At 36.8% G+C, this 17,177-nt stretch overlaps 1 protein-coding gene, 1 non-coding gene and 1 pseudogene across 3 annotated transcripts in view; 1 reads left to right on the top strand and 2 right to left on the bottom strand.

The window, feature by feature from the left end:
- RRM1 (ribonucleotide reductase catalytic subunit M1) overlaps positions 1 to 17,177 on the top strand; it is a 37,039-nt gene that overhangs the window by 14,817 nt on the left and 5,045 nt on the right. For both annotated transcript variants that reach the window (XM_059409666.1, XM_059409677.1), the window contains 10 exons: positions 30 to 69; positions 319 to 481; positions 4,877 to 5,018; positions 6,341 to 6,424; positions 8,766 to 8,927; positions 9,296 to 9,375; positions 10,270 to 10,471; positions 13,105 to 13,254; positions 13,460 to 13,681; positions 15,745 to 15,821. In XM_059409666.1, the coding sequence (XP_059265649.1) occupies positions 30 to 69; positions 319 to 481; positions 4,877 to 5,018; positions 6,341 to 6,424; positions 8,766 to 8,927; positions 9,296 to 9,375; positions 10,270 to 10,471; positions 13,105 to 13,254; positions 13,460 to 13,681; positions 15,745 to 15,821 (1,322 nt within the window). The remainder of the gene's footprint in view (positions 1 to 29; positions 70 to 318; positions 482 to 4,876; positions 5,019 to 6,340; positions 6,425 to 8,765; positions 8,928 to 9,295; positions 9,376 to 10,269; positions 10,472 to 13,104; positions 13,255 to 13,459; positions 13,682 to 15,744; positions 15,822 to 17,177) is intronic.
- LOC132011871 (large ribosomal subunit protein eL6-like) lies at positions 7,495 to 8,433 on the bottom strand (annotated as a pseudogene).
- Positions 14,086 to 14,187, bottom strand: LOC132009431 (U6 spliceosomal RNA). The gene has a single exon (XR_009401921.1). It is a non-coding gene; the product is annotated as a U6 spliceosomal RNA (small nuclear RNA).

Below are 17,177 nucleotides of genomic sequence, written 5' to 3'. Positions count from 1 at the left end.
AAGTATTTTGGTTGCTTTGGTTTTTCTAGACGCTGGAGCGATCCTATTTGTTGAAGATCAATGGGAAAGGTGAGAAATGAACGTGTTTGTTATATTTTCTATTGATTACATTGAATATAGAGCTCTGAGCTATTAGCCTTGATATTTCTATTTAAACACTAACATTTTTAACTTTAGGTTTGGCTTTTGAATAATTGCTGGTGCTTATTGGTAGAAAGTTTTTTAAATTGTCTTCTGGTGTTCTTTTTTGACTCAGGTACGTGTCTCAGTTTAGTTTTTCTGACATGTCCCATCATTTGAAACTCCTTTTGTTTTTAGTGGCAGAAAGACCACAACATATGTTGATGAGGGTGTCTGTGGGGATTCATGAAGAAGATATTGATGCTGCTATTGAAACATATAACCTTCTTTCTGAGAGGTGGTTTACCCATGCCTCTCCCACTCTCTTCAATGCTGGTACCAACCGCCCACAGCTTTCTAGGTATGTGTCATCTGTGGTCATTTTTAATGTTCCAAGATGGTTTTGATTGGGGAAATAAAGCTCCACCTGAAGAAACAAGGCACTTAATCACATAAAAGTTAATTTAATGAACATTGAATCACTCCTGCTCTAATCAAATGAATTTTACATCCTAGAAAGATCTCCTGCAGTGTGGTAAATGAATTGGAGAGACAAACACTGATAATGAAATTTTTAAAAGTTGACTGTGATGATGTTGGCACAACTCTCCGAATATACTAAAAGCCATCCCTTATACACTTTAAGTGTAGAATTGTATGGTATATGAAATATATCTCAATAACATTGTTTTGAAAACAAATACCAAAACTAATTTTGGGACTCTTAATAGTCTGTACAAGAGATTGTGGTAGTTTGGATTAGGGAAGTGAATTAGAGATTGAGAGAGTAGACAGATTCAGGGATATTTAGGAGGTAAAATTGACAATTTGGTGACGTTTTAGATGTGGGGCAAAGTTGGTTCCTGAGTTTATGGGTAGAATAACAGAATTAATGGTGATGCCGTTTTCTGAAAAAGGGAACACTGAAACAGAATCCAGTAATATGATTTAAAAAAAATACCCCTTAGCAACATTAGTATATTGAGGAATTCAAGGATATGCTAACATCAAAAACTGCATTAATGTAATCCATTGCACTAACATTTTATACCATCAAATATTCTTTTATAATTAAAAAAAATGAACAAGATAGATACAGAAAATTACTTTCTTTATTTGGTAAGAGATATTCACTAAAAACTTAGGTCTATTACCTCTGTTTTCAGCACTATAATGGAGGCTTGAGCTGGCATTGTTTTTTTTTTTAAAGATTTTATTTATTTATTTGACAGACAGAGATCACAAGTAGGCAGAGAGGCAGGCAGAGAGACAGAGAGAGAGAGAGGGAAGCAGGCTTCCTGCGGAGCAGGGAGCCTGATGTGGGGCTCGATCCCAGGACCCTGAGATCATGACCCGAGCCGAAGGCAGCAGCCCAAACCACTGAGCCACCCAGGCGCCCCTTGAGCTGGCATTGTAAGATAAGAAAAAAGTAGATTGTAAATGAGGGAATAAAACTGTAGTGATTAACAGATGGTATGGTTTTTACATAGGAAATTCAAGAGCATCTACACATAAATTATTAGAATTAAAAAGATTTCAGCAAAGTATCTGGATATAAGTTCAGTATGAATTAAGGAGATCTCTACTTTAGCTGTTAGAAGATTAAATTTTAAGATATATCATTTATGATACTGGAAGGTACCCAGGAATAAATGCAATAAAAGACGTGGAAGGCTTTTAAAGAGAAAATTCTAAAACATAATTGAAGGACATTAAGAAACAAATGGAGAGTGATTTTATATCATAAATGGATTTGATAATATAAAGATGTCAGTTTTTCTTAAGTTATGGATCCAGTCAAAATGTCAAATGTGCTCATTCCAAAATTTATGCTGGAGAGCAAAGGCTAAGAATAATTTCCTAGGCTTTTCAGAGATACCAGTTCTAATCCCTGGAACCTGTAAATGTTAATTTATAAGGAAAAATGGTCTTTGAAAGTATGATTAAAAAAGATCTCGACCTAGGGAGGTTTTCCTGAATTACCCAGGTGGGCCTTAAATCCAGTCAGAAGTATCCTTATAAGAGAGAGGCTGAGGGAGTAAGATACATACAGAAGAGAAGAGGCAAGATAGAGATGGAAGCAGAAATGGGAGTGATGTGGCTACAAGCAGAGGAACCGCTAGAAGCTGGAAGAGGCAGGGAATCTCTTTTTCCCTAGAGCCTCTGGAGGGAGTGTTCTTGACTCTGGCCTCGTGAAACTTACGTTGAACTTCTGGCCTCTGGAACTATGAGATAATAAGTTTCTGTTCTAAGCCATCAAGTTGGTGGTAACGTGTTAGAGCAGCTGTAGGAAACTGATGTAAATTGTAATAGCAAGTTTTAAAGAATAAGCCCTACCAGGTTTCAAGACTACCATAATACCATGGTAAATAGGACAGTGTGATATTGGGACGCCTGGGTGGCTCAGTTGGTTAAATGGCTGCCTTCGGCTCAGGTCATGATCCAGTGTCCCGAATCGGACTCCTTGCTCGGCAGGGAGCCTGCTTCTCCCTCTGCCTGCCACTCTGCCTGTGCTTGCTCACTCTTTCTCCCTCCCTCTCTGACAAATAAATAAATAAAATCTTAAAAAAAAAAAGAAAAGAAAAAAAGACAGTGTGGTATTTACTCTGATAAATACAAATACACCAGTGGAGTATAACAGAGAGCCTGGGAAGAGATTCAGGCTTATATGGGAAGGTGTCATTGCAATTCATTGGGGGAAATGGTGCTAGGGAAATTGGTTATCTTATGGAAGGAAAGGTAATTACCTTTCCCTTTTTCATTCCATATACAGAAACATGTTCAAGAAAGAAAATCTAAATATGAAAGTAGGAACTTTTAGAAGAACATTAGAGAAAATAGATAAATGTGTATTTTTCTCCTTTTACTATGAATTTTAAATATTCAGAAAAGCTTAAAGAAAAGATAGTGAACACCCAATACTTACCTCTGCCTAGATTAAAAAATTGCTACCATTTTGCTATATATACACACATATATATTTTTTAATCTTTAAAATTAAAAAAATATTCTTTTGTCTGAGTCATTTGAAAGTGAGCTATAGACATAATGACTCTTAATATTTCAACCTACATCTTAATCGGAGAATATGTATGATCTCAGTGGTAAAGGATTTCTTAAAATAGACAAAACAACATTAAGGAAAAATTAACTACATTAAAATTAAAAACTGTGAACCAAAAACAAAGTGGAAAAACAAGTTTTAGACTGAGAGAAGATAGATATATTTTTAATTTATTTATTTGACACAGAGAGAGAGATCACAAGTAGGCAGAGAGGCAGGCAGAGGGAGAGAGAGGAGGAAGCAGGCTCCCTGCTGAGCAGAGAGCCTGATGCAGAGCTCGATGCCAGGACCCCAAGATCATGACCTGAGCCGAATGCAGTGGCCCAACCCTCTGAGCCACCCAGGTGCCCCCAGACTGAGAGAAGATATTGGCAGTGTATATTAACTGTCACGGGATTGTGTCAAGACAAAACTAAATAGGAACAGGGGCAAAGGATATAAAGAAATAATTCACAGAAGAAACTTGACTGGTGAATAAACATGTGAGTTTAGTAATTAGGAAAATGGAAGTTAACATATTGAGATGTTTCATATTTATCAGACTGATAAAAATTAAAAGGCTGATAATAACAAATCTGGCCAAGAATATAGAACACAGGGTCTCATACATTGCTAGGTGAGTATACTTACCCATCCACTTCAGAGAATCTTTAGTAAAGTGGAACACACACATGTCTTTTGACCCAGGAATTCCTCTGCTGGGTTTGTATTCTACAGAAATCCTTCAACCTAAGCACCAGGAGATATGTTTAAGATTTTCTACAGCAACATTGTTTAGAATACCAAACAAATTGGAAATAACCCAAATGTCCATCGACAGGCAAATAGACAAATATATTGATATACTCATAAAGTGCAACAATTTATAGCAATGAGAGTAAGCTAGTGAGAGTGACAACAGTAGGAAAGGATCTCTAACACAGTATTAAGTTAAAAGCAAGTTGCAGAAGGACAAATAAATGTGTAACCAGAAATTTAAAAATGATAAAAAAAAAAAAGGTAGAAATGCATGGATATCGTATGGATTCTAATTCACTATATCTGTAGTGTCTGTTTTCTTGAAGTAGATGAAAAGTACGAAGTATGTCATATTATCTTTCTGAATAGAATCCATTTGAGTGGGTGTAGATTCAAGATAGTGAAGGGATCATAGGTAGAATAAGTTTCCTGAGGTAGGGAGCAGAATAAGTTCCAAATCACAAGTTAGGGGAGCTGTCTTCCAAAAGGCTATAAAGGAGCTAAATTTTGGAGGGCCTTTCAATGAATTGTTTGACCATGGGATAGATGTTTCTTATTCCATAAATGTTTAATTTTACTTGGCTTAGTAATAGGTTGGAAAGACCTATTAGTTATGTATGCTTAGGAATTTGCATGAGAAAATGTGATAAAGCACATCTGCAGTCTGATGAACATGTAAATTAATATTTTAGATTTTATTATAAAACTTCCTTCTAGGCCTAGCATCTGGGATAGGCAGCGAGATATTTTTAAAATAATATGATTTATTGATGTGTCTTGTATCATATCCAGTAAAAGTTTTGTTTTGTTTTTTTTTTCCTAAAATACCTAGAAATTTTTTAAACCTTAGATCTTTTATTTGTCCAACTTACTGTTTTGGGGGTGTATAGTCAATGTTGTTTCTCTGTTTTGTTTCATTTCCTTGCTGAGTTGTGACTTTTTCTTCCCCCATAGCTGTTTCCTTCTGAGTATGAAGGATGATAGTATTGAAGGCATTTATGACACTCTAAAGCAGTGTGCATTGATTTCCAAGTCTGCTGGGGGAATTGGTGTTGCTGTGAGTTGTATTCGAGCTACTGGCAGCTACATTGCTGGGGTAAGCTTCTGTTTTGTGACTAAAAAATTGTAGGCTAGAGGGATTCAGGTTGAGAGGGCATATGCTAGGGCTTGGGAGACCTGGCTCCCGGATAAGTTCTAGCCGGCTTTTTGACATGGAGGGAGTCATTTCATTACTTCTAGGTTCTGGTTTAGATTAGATGATCTGTAGGATTTTTTTTAGGTCAGATTTTGGAATTCAGATTTGTCTTCGCAATAATAATAGCACAGCTATCATTTATTGAGTGTTTACTATATGCTAAGTCTGTTATAAAAGCTTTACCTGAGTTACTCATTTAATTCTTACTACAATGGTAGGAGATAGACACATGGCAGGAACTTCACTCCTTATAATAACTATGTGAGTATAGGCAATATTGGCTTCATTTTACAAGTGAGAAAACTGAGGCATAGATAATTAAGTTACTTCTAGAGATTAGTCACTTAATATGTGAGAGAGCCAGGATTCATGCTTTAAACATTGGCACCTTGTGATGTAAGTTTAGTCTTTTGCTAGTTCACTATTCATTGAGAGTCAAAATAAGGATGTTGGGTAAGACCTGGATTTAAATTCTATCTCTACTGCTTACCAGTAATGGAGGCCAGCATAAGTTATTTTACATCTCTGAGTTTGTTTCCTCACCAGTAATGTAAAGGAAATATCTAACCCTACCAATAAAGTTAGAGAGTCTAGAAGGAAATTACTGTATTATGTAGTGTTTTGGAGCACTTACACATAATAGTAGAGTGAGCTGTTTATTTATTTTTCTAATCTGTTTAAAGGCTTGCTTTGGAGTTAGAAGAATTATTTTTAAATAATTTGATGTGGTATCCTAGTTTTAGAAGTCTATATTTTCTTTATTCTAGATTCTATTTTATTGTTGAGAATCTCCATTTATCTTTATTGTCCTCATTTATCCATTGTATATAATTCTTACTGTAAGTTTCCTTGAATTCTTTAGGGAAAAAGACACTGTGGTAATGTTTTTACTCTACCCAAAATAGATCTATATTAATGTCCATTAGAAGGTAGGAAATTTAAATTTACCTACCCTGATTTCAGATTCTTTTGACTTGTAATGTTATATTTCATTGTAAATAAGAGATGTAACAACAACAATACAGCAATAATTAGAGAAAACCAACATTTTGTTTATTTTATATTGGGTATTCTGTTTGCAAAGCAAAAGGAGAGATGGAGAACAGATGAGACTATACAGATATGAAGAGAGTAATTTGTTCACTGTTGAGCCATTTTGTTCTTTTGCTTTCTTAGTCCCACTGTTCTACTCCAGATGCCTTTATTATTGGTTTCTTTTTCAGACTAATGGCAATTCCAATGGCCTTGTACCAATGCTGAGAGTATATAACAACACAGCTCGATATGTGGATCAAGGTGGAAACAAGGTATGTTCTGTTACTTGAAAGTCCTGGAAATCAGAACTAGAAATCTTTAACCTAAAAATGTGTATGCTTCAAATAAGATGATTTACTCTCTGTATATTTCTAACTACTTTGCTAATATACTGTATATATTTGCAACTACTTTTTTTCACTTTTAAAATCAGTTTAATGAGGTATACTTTACTTACTTTAAGTGTGTACACACTTTAAGTGTACAGTTTGGTGGATTTTGACAAATCTATATACTTGTTTAGTCACTACACTAATCAAGATCTAGAACATTTCCTATTACCCCAAAATGTTTCTGTGGGCACCATTGATTAATCACATCACTCCCACCCATACATGCTTTGCCCCTGGCTCCAGGCAAGCAGTGGTCTAGCCAGCTTTTATTTATTTATTTTTATTTATATTTTATATTTTTTATTTTTTAAGTAAACTCCACACCCAGTGCAGGGCTTGAATTCATGACTCTGAGGATCAAGAGTCACATACTGTACCCACTGATCCAGCCAGGCACCCCCTAGTCAGCTTTTTTGTATGAAAGTTGATTGGCAAAGAATTTCTAAAGTTGTGACTTAATACATAACCTTGAAAAGGGGTTGTGATAGTCTTGTAGCTTTTTCTTTAAAAAAACAAAAACAGGGGTGCCTGGGTGGCTCAGTGGGTTAAGCCTCTGCCTTCAGCTTGGGTCATGGTCTCAGGGTCCTGGGATCAAGCCCTACATAGCTCCCTGCTGAGCACAGAGCTCAGCGGGGAGCCTGCTTCCCCCTCTCTTTCTGCCTGCCTCTTTGCCTACTTGTGATCTCTCTCTGTCAAATAAATAAATAAAGTCTTAAAAAACAAAAACAAAAACACAACTCTGCCAATTTCACAGAGGGAGAAGTAAAGTTGAGAGGACTGGATTGTTTACCCAGTGTTAACAGCAGGATAGTTTGCAATTTGAGCCTGCCTCTGACAGATATGTAGGCATACTAATCACCTGTTAGCTTATGAATTTCCCTTGATGGACATTGTTTATTTTTATTTTTTAAAAATTAATTAGTTATTTAATTAGGTTCTTTGTAAGAAATTCAGAACACCAATTTGTGAAGGTAAACTCCATTTGTGAGAGAAAACAGAGAACAGAGGTAGCCCTGAAGCTGAAGAACAGCTTTGATTTTTGGCAGAATTTGCGAGTCCATAGCTTTCTGATCAACCTTGTCCTGCTCTGTAATTTCATATTTCTCTTTCTTGGTGTCAAAGATCTTACCCTCCTGGTATCTGGGCTTATGCAGCTTCTTAAAGTAAGCATCACTGAGAAGTTTGGAGATTTTCACACTGCTGATATAAATTTTGGTAGAAGTGGCAATGATGAATTTCTGGTGTGTTCTACACAGAGGAACTCGATTGAGAGACAGCGGTCTGGTCACAAGTAACAAGCCACTGCTCAGTTGCTTCAGGAGAACTACCCTCTGCCTCTGTGGTGCCAGTGAGGAGGATCAGAATGGTCCCAGGAGCGATGCTAGCTCGCAGTTTTCTCACGTGCTGACTGAAAGGTTTATTGCCATGGCTCAACAGCTTTTGAGGCACAGCTTCAGTAGGATAATACCTCAGCATTTTGTGAAGTTTAACCATTCTTGTCACCACCAACTGGTTTTGTGACAGTAGCAAGAACCTCCTTTTTCTTTTCAACCCTGGATTTAGCTGCTGAATACTTCATCTTGTACATGGCCCTTCTGGAACATGTAGCCGATTGGGAGTATCTGCCAATTCCTCTGACTAGGACAGGGTTTCGGCTGCATTGGGGCTTCCCCTTCTTTGGCGTTTTTAGCCTTCGGGTTACCTTTCTGAGCCTTATCACCAACATCAGCTTCTTGGCTTCAGGTTTTTTCTTAGTATCCAGCTTCTCAGCTTTTTCGCCTGCCATCTTGCAAAATGGTAAAGAGAGCTCCCTTGATGGACTTTAAAAGCGATCTATGGAGATAAGACATCACTTTTTTGATCTTTAATAAGAGGACAACATATTATTGTCAAAGTTAAGATGATTTCCTGTGGGCTTTGTGTACCTGTTATGTAAGGTCAAGTGAACTGTATGGCAGCTGAAAGGAAGCTCCATCTGCAGTTCACTAGGTCACTTTGGATGAGTTATTTCCTCTTGTTCTTATCAAGTGCACTTTTTTACTCCTGGACTTGTAAGAACAATATTACTACTTATATTTGTAGTACTTTTATTTGTATTCTCTCATTTAATTCCTTAATTGTAATGTAGATCAAAGGTGATATTCTAAAAGTGCTTTAGAAAATATGAAGTTTCTTTATTTCATTCTGATTCTGAAAAGAATGATGGTTTACTTGCTTTTAGCGACCTGGGGCATTTGCTATTTACCTGGAGCCTTGGCATTTAGACATTTTTGAGTTTCTTGATTTAAAGAAGAACACAGGAAAGGAAGAACAGCGTGCCAGGGACCTTTTCTTTGCCCTTTGGATTCCAGATCTTTTCATGAAACGAGTGGAGACTAATCAGGTAAGAAAGAGGTACCTGTTGGTAAGAACAAGTTGATTCATATCAGCTTTCTTTTTTGTCATCTTAAATCATGGTTAAGAAGAATCCACCTATGTGTTATGCTATGAAAGGCATCTTAAGCAATTTAAGAGATGCCATTCTTACCCTCTTGGGTTTTTATTCTCTAAAGCAGATTCCATCTGACTTAAATGCTTAAAAGGTCATGTATAAACAGGCAGAACTAGATGTTTGAGCCTGAGCCCGAAATGATTATTTCTATAGCAGATTTCCAAGAGAGTCTGTGGAAGCCACCCTAACCCTTGTAATGTTCCTAATGGACTATGTGTGATTGGTTATTTCAAGTCTTTTATGGGTTCTTCCCTTTGTAGGATTGGTCTTTGATGTGTCCAAATGAATGTCCTGGTCTGGATGAGGTTTGGGGAGAGGAATTTGAGAAGCTATATGAAAGGTATGGGAAAAATGTGAAGTAGTAATTTTTAATCATGTGTTTCTTTTATTTGGGGGATCCAAATTTCAAAACCTCATCAGTTATTAACCAGTTTCTAGGAATCTTCAGAAATATCCAGGAGAGAATGTGATTAGTAATTTTATTGTCGTCAGATTTGCTACCTGAATCTTCACCAAAATTTGCTTCTGTCTTCTTTCTTAATTAAAACTTTGTGACTTAAAAACAACAACAACAAAACCTTTGTGACTTATACAGAGGTGCTTTGGTTTTTAATTGATACTTATAAAAATTAAGGTGAAGGTTAATATTTTGCTTTGTCTTATAGTGTAAAGCAAATATATAAATAAGATATATGATATAAAAAGTTACGCTCGACAAACCATAAGTGACTCTTAACCTCACAAAACAAACTGAGGGTTGCTGGGGGGAGGGGGTTTGGGAAAAGGGGGTGGGATTATGGACATTGGGGAGGGTATGTGCTTTGGTGAGTGCTGTGAAGTGTGTAAACCTGGTGATTCACAGACCTGTACCACTGGGGATAAAAATATATGTTTATAAAAAATAAAAAATTAAAAAAAAAAAAGTTGCGCTTTATGTTGCCCACAGAAATTAAGAACAGCCAGGACATGTGTCACTAGTTCATTAAATAATAGCATAGTAGTAGATCTGACAACTTTAGGTGTTGTTCTTTTTCCTTATGATGGGTATTATTGATTTAATAGGATTTGGGTATATTCTAATGGGTCCAGAGCTGCCCGATTTTCCTCTGCTCTCTTAGCAAAACAGTAAACATTTAATAAGAGTTTTCATAATTTTATTCTTTAGTGTCTTCAAGTTGTCTGCAATAAAGATTTTCTTAGGGAATATTAAAATAATATTAGCTTTGCCTTTCAGTTATGAGAAACAGGGTCGTGTCCGCAAAGTTGTAAAAGCGCAGCAGCTTTGGTATGCCATCATTGAGTCTCAGACAGAGACAGGTACCCCGTACATGCTTTACAAAGACTCCTGTAATCGGAAGAGCAACCAGCAGAACCTGGGAACAATCAAATGCAGCAACCTGTGCACAGAAATAGTAGAGTATACCAGCAAAGATGAGGTAGGTAGACGAACTTCTGCCCTGAGTCCTGAGAGGAGAATCTTAGGCAGTTATTCTTTGTGAATCCTTTACTTGATTTTATTGAAATGGGGAAATGAAGTTTCCAAAGTTTGCTGTAAGTAGAAGGGCACTAAAGTAGAGATGACAAGAGAAAGGAACAGATGTGATCTGTACCCTTAAATATCTTAGAGTCTAAACTATATAGAAAAGATTCACTTTTTTTCTTAAACACCCATTGTTTAATAAACAATTAAAATAAATTTAATAATATTTTCTCAGTGTTCCATTATGGCGGTTTAGGACAAACACAAGAATGTCAGGATGCTAATTCAGTAAGCAGGTAGAGAGTCTTTTCAGTGAATGGAGAGACAAAATTCTAATGGCAAATCTTTAAGGCGATCTGCAGAAGAGGTGAGGCTAGAAATGGGACATAGATTTGTTTTTTTTTTTAAGTTTATGGAAAAGGGAAGAATAGCCTGTCAGATCAGAGACAGGTATAGGTTTTGTGCAGAGATTGTCAAATAAGTTTGTTCTGATGGAGCAAATACATTATGGTTTGGTATCTGCAGAGATGGCTATGGCTGGGGGTGGGGAGATAGTAGGTGAAATGTCTGGCATGTCACAGAGTAGGAAGCCCTTGTAGGTCCTGAAAGGAAAATAGCATCAAAAATGCTAGGATGAGAAGGATAGATCTTGTTTCTGGTAATAGAGTGTCTTGGTGTTAGAGGAGGTTGGAGGTTATCTTGTGGAGATTATTGTAGTGGTTGGATGACAGGCTGCTTAGATGTTGGATGTAAACTATGGAAATGAGGAGGAAGGAGCAGATCCCATATGCTAGGACCTAAAAAACACAACAAATTTAAAGTTGGGAAGAAAATGTGAAGTGAATTGGGTTGTGGTTTAATTCAGCCAGAGTTTACTGAGCACCAGCTATGTGTAAGACACTGTACCAAATGCTCTGGGATGTAAATGATTATGGCTCAGGCCCTGCCCTCTGGAAATGTATAATTCATTGTTGGAGAAAACTGGCATATACTGTATCAAGTAACTGTTGTACAAGATAGATTATGCTATAGAGACTAGAGTGACCCTTAAAACAAAACATTCCTCCATACAACACTTCTTTGACTTTGCAACCCATCCAGAGTTTGTTCATTTTTTAAAAATTGAAATATAATTCTCCTACCATAAAATCCACCCTTCTAAGTGTACATTTCAGTGTTTTTTAGTATATCCACAAGGTTGTGTAACCATCACCAATATCTAATTCTAGAACGCTTCTCATCAACCCAGAAAGAAACCTAATACCCATTAGCTCTCTTCCCCCAGCCCCTGGCAACTACTAATCTATTTTCTGCCTCTGGATTTCCCTCTTATGGGCATTCCCTATAAACAGAATCATGTAATGTAGTGGTCTTTTGTGTCAGGCTTCTTTCACTTAGCATGTTTTCAAAGCTTATCTGTGTTGTAACATGTATCAGTATTTAATTTCCATCCAGAATTCTTACAGTGCCTTATGAGTTCATGCGCAACTAGGTATGCCCATCTCATCTACTGTTACTTTCCCCTTTGTTCACTGTGCTCCAGCCCTACTAATTTCCAAGTATATCAAGCACACCCCCTTTATCAGGATTTTTGCTGTTTACTTTGAATGTGAAAATGCTTTCCCCTCCCAGATAGCCACGTGGCTTTGCTGTCTAAACTTTTCAGTTCTTTGTTCATATGTCTCATTATCAGTGAGGTCTTACCTGACAACTCTGTTTTAAAATGGCACTCCTTCTGTCCTTATTCCTAGAACCATTTTGTCTTTTCCTGCCTTATTTTTCTTTGTAACATTTATCAGACTTAGCAATCCAAGCTGTGCTTTAAAAATGGGCACGTAGGCGATATGTGTAGAATTGAGTAGATACGAAGGGCATGAGGGAGTCTAGGTGAGGGGAGTTGAGATTTTTGTGTTTGGATAGTCATAATCAAAATGGGAAGTAAAGTGTATTCATTCAACATTATTAAAGCATTTGTTATATACCAGATGTGGAACTAGTGCTAAAAATATAAGTATAAATAAGATACGTTTCTTTCCTGAAAAAGCTTACCACCTAGTGGTAAATCACCTGAAAAGCTTTTTCAGAATTCACAAACTTGGATCCCCTGTTGTTAGGGGCTTATCAGAATTTCAGTGAGAGTAAGGTGGGAATGTGTAATTTGGAAGAGCTTTCTGGAGCAATGGAAATGTATCTCATGGCTATTGAGCACATGAAATAGGACTAGTGCAACTGAGAAACTGAATTTTTAATTTTATTTAAGTAGCTATATGTGGCTATTGGCTACTGTATTGGACAGTACCTCTACTGACTGAGACAGGTACACATAAGAAATTAGAGCACAGTGGGAGGTCTCTCTGGCAATAGAGCCATGGACTATGGAACACAGATTCTCTGTCTTACCTATTTCACTGCTGCATTTTACAACTCACATATGAATAGGTATTGGGATTTAGAAATGAACAGTGACCAGGGAGGAGATAAATATAAAAAATTTATATAGAGTGTTAGAGGCTTACATGGTGGTGTCATTGACACAGGGGGAAGAAATAAAAATTGTGTGATTCTTGACCCTTTTTCTTTGCATTCCAGGTTGCAGTCTGTAACTTGGCTTCCTTGGCCCTCAATATGTATGTCACGTCAGAACACACATATGACTTTAAGAAGCTGGCTGAAGTCACCAAAGTCATTGTCCGAAACTTGAATAAAATTATTGATATTAACTACTACCCTATCCCAGAGGTATGAATAGAAGTCTCTGCTTATTGATAATTCTTGAAATCCAACTAGTAGGAGGGACAGTCAGCCTGACAGTCTTCATTTAAACGGCTGTCATTAGAATGTTTGTGAGAAAATAGAGATTAAAAAAAGAGCGTGTATCATTTGGTGCAGAATGTTGCCTTTTCTGTTCAGTAATGTCTCCTTCTCTAAATCTGTTGGCACAAAGGCATGCTTATCAAATAAACGCCATCGCCCCATTGGAATCGGGGTACAAGGTCTGGCAGATGCTTTTATTCTGATGAGGTATCCGTTTGAGAGTCCAGAAGCCCAGCTACTGAACAAGCAGATCTTTGAAACCATTTATTATGGAGCCTTGGAAGCCAGCTGTGACTTGGCCAAGGAGCATGGCCCGTATGAAACCTATGAGGGCTCTCCAGTTAGCAGAGGAGTAAGTATATGGATAATGTTTCTTTTTGCCTGTAAGCTGAATGGTAGCCTTCAAAAAGATGTATTCACATCCTGATCCCTGGATCCTATGAATGTTACCTTTTTGGATTTCAGAAGGGTCTTTGCAGATGTGATTAAGGATTTTGAAATGAGATTATCCTGGATTACCCAGGTGGACCCTAAATCCAGCGACAATAGTCCTTACAAGAGACAGAGAAAAGGAGAGGCAACATGACCATGGAGGCAGAAGTCGGAGTGATGCACCCATAACCCAGGAATGCCTATAACCACTAGACTGGAAGAGTCAAAGAACAGAATCTTCTCCAGAGCACCTGGAGAGAGCGTGGCCCTCCCAACATGTTCATTTGGGCTTCTGGCTTCCAAAACTATGAGAGAATACACTTAAAAAATACGGAATTCTTCATGAATTTGCAGGTCATCCTTGCATAGGGGCCATGCTAATCTCTATCATTTCAATTTTAGTATATGTGCTGCCAAAGTGAGCATACATTTTTGTTATTTTAAGCCACGAAATTTATGGTGATTTGTTATTCCAGACACAGGAAACTAATACGGTACTTTTGTTCTCTAGAGTAAAAAAGATACTCTGTTTTAATGTGGGGTTTTTAAAAGATTTTATTTTAGATTTTTATTTATTTGAGAGAGAGAGAGTGTACTTCCTTCAGCAGCACATACACTAAAATTTGAGAGAGCAAGGGAAGAGAGAGAGAGAGAGAGAAAACAAGCTGGGGGGAGGAACAAAGGGACCAGGAGAAGTAGACTCCTTGCTGAGCAGGGAGCCCCATGTGGGGCTCAATCCCGGGATCCCGGGATCACGACACAAGCCGAAGGCAGACACTTAAGCAGCTGAGCCACCCACGCATCCCCAAATTTTATTTTTTAGTAATCTCTACACCCAACATGGGATTTGAACTTAAAACCTTGAGATCAAGAGTCGCATACTCCACCGACTTGAGCCAGCCAGATACCCCTTTATTTTAATGCTTTATTTAGAACTAGTCATTGGTAAAAGTGACTTAAGAAGCATGCTAACTGTATTAGTTTTCTTTTGCTAAATTTAGTAGATAAAAACAACATACATTATCTCCATTTCCTTGAATCGGGGTCATCTTGCCTTAGCTAGGTCATTTTGTTTGGGTCTCAAGGTTATAACCAAGGTGTTGATAGAGGCTCCGGTCTGCTCTGAGGCTCAGAGTCCTCTTCCAAGCTCACCTGGTCTTTGGCAGAATTCATTTGTTTGTACCTGTACAACTCATGACATTGTGTTTCTTGAAAGCCAGTAGGAGAGAGTCTCTCATTTCAAGAAGGCCCCAGTCCAGTTTCTCTTTTGAAGGCTTTCACATGATAAGTCAGATCCACTCAGGATAATCTCTCTTTTGTTTACTCAAAATTAGCTGATTGGTAACCTTAATTACATCTGTAGAAACTTTTCCTCTTTGCCTTGATTATGTAAGTGACACTCAGGAGGAGGACATTATACATGGCCTGTGCAACTGGGGAACCTGGGAACTGTGTTAGAATTCTGCTTTCCACACTGCCTTTATTATTGGTAGTATGAGTCTCTTCAGTGTGAAGTAAAATGTTATGTTATGTTTAGTCCTGATGTTCCTGCTGGTATTTAGGAAATCTGATAACCAGTGGTTTGAAAATAGTTGTTAGTAATAGCTAAGTAAATAGATCAAAGCAATTAAAGATGAAATTAGAATAACATTTTTATGTACAAAAAAAAGAATGCATCTCAGCAACGTATTTACATGAATGTTAGGATTTCCTGGTTTGTAGATATGTTATGGGCCCTCTGAGGGCACACAGCAGGGACATGGGGAAGAGATATGCCTTAGCCAGTTTTCTTAGCCTGCTTTTGATCAATATGACTGCATGAAAGTTTGTTCAGAGAAATCTCTGGACCTTGTATTCCTCACACAGTTCCACTAGAAGACATCTGTTGGGTTGTGGGGCATGGCAGTTAGTGATTTGCTTTTTGTCATGGTTTTAAATTGTTATAGAGTGATTTGTCTTAAGTTTGCTTTGTTTATTCCCTAGATCCTTCAGTATGATATGTGGAATGTTACTCCCACAGACTTGTGGGACTGGAAACTTCTCAAGGAAAAGATTGCAAAGTAAGCAAAGAGCTGTAAGGTAGTTTTAAAGTAAGGAGGTTTAGGTTCTCATTCTGGCTTTCAGAAGTTAGGTATGTTATTTTAACTTCTGAAACTCATTTTTCCTCTTTTAAATGGGGCAAAAATGACCTATCTACAGAATTATTTTTGTAAAAATACTTTGTAAGATAATATATGAATATATATATATTAGTAGCTTGGTACAATGAATCTTAATAAATGGTAGGTGTTACTAGTTAGTCTTGTTTTAGGGGCGTAACTACCCAGATTAAGCAGTTCTTTATCTCATTAAACTTCATATTTCCGAGTGTGCTTGCTTTTTAGATGTTTTTCACTTTTATTTATTGCTTAACTACCTTGGGCATCTAAATGGCTTTTGCTGAATTGGTTGTCACAGGAGTAAGTTAGGGATTTGGAAGAGCTTTTGGAGGGTAATGTGTTAAATTGTGAAAGAAAAATGTAAAACTTGAGGTTTTTAAGGCCTTTCAAACTAATAAAAATAAAAAGGATTTAAGGGCGGGTAGGATGTTTTGCTTAGTGAATAATAAAACAAGTTGTTTTCCACTTTCTTCATGAGCCTGTTGTCTCTGGATTATTAATGAATATGCAGAGTGTTTAATGTTTACGGAAGGAAGCAGTAGCTTTAAAAATACTCTTTAAAAAATATCTATTTGCCTTAAAATTGTTTTATTACTTAATAATACTTGTTAGAAAATTTAGGAAAATGTATGTGGGAAAGGGAATAAAATGAAATTATCCCAATACCACCTCCTAAAAATTTGTTTGTATCTTTTTGTCTTTCATCTTTCAGACTTTCTTCTAAACGTGTGTGCCTGTGTACATTTATATGCAAATTCAACTTCTACAAAAATGGACATGTATTTTATTTTATTTTATTTTCAAAATACTATGGATATTTTTCTATATAGAACTTTTTAAAATTTCAAAATTAATACATGAATAACAAAGTTCAAGTACAGAAATAAAATGGAAGGTGAAAGCCCTTCTTTATTCCTCTCCTGCCAACCACTTGTTCCACAAAACAAATACAAACCAACTTACTCCTTTTCCCAGAGATAGCCATTGTTAATGGTGTGTATTTTTCTAGACCTTTTTCAGTACATTTGCAGATGCACACAGTTTTGTTACAAAAATATGATCAAATTTGATATTTTCTGACTTTGTGATTTATTTTCGATGTCTTTCTCTTAGTACTTGAAGATTTACCTAATGTTTTTAATGATTACAGACAATTCCATAGTTTGGTATGTCATATATATACATATATACATATATATGTATATATATGATGTCATATATATACATATATATGTATATATGTATATATATGACTTT

The sequence above is a fragment of the Mustela nigripes genome, chromosome 1 (assembly GCF_022355385.1).
Source record: "Mustela nigripes isolate SB6536 chromosome 1, MUSNIG.SB6536, whole genome shotgun sequence".
Taxonomy (NCBI): Eukaryota; Metazoa; Chordata; class Mammalia; order Carnivora; family Mustelidae; genus Mustela; species Mustela nigripes.
The sequence above is the reverse complement of the archived record's forward strand: the minus strand, read 5'-3'. Positions and strand labels throughout refer to the sequence as shown.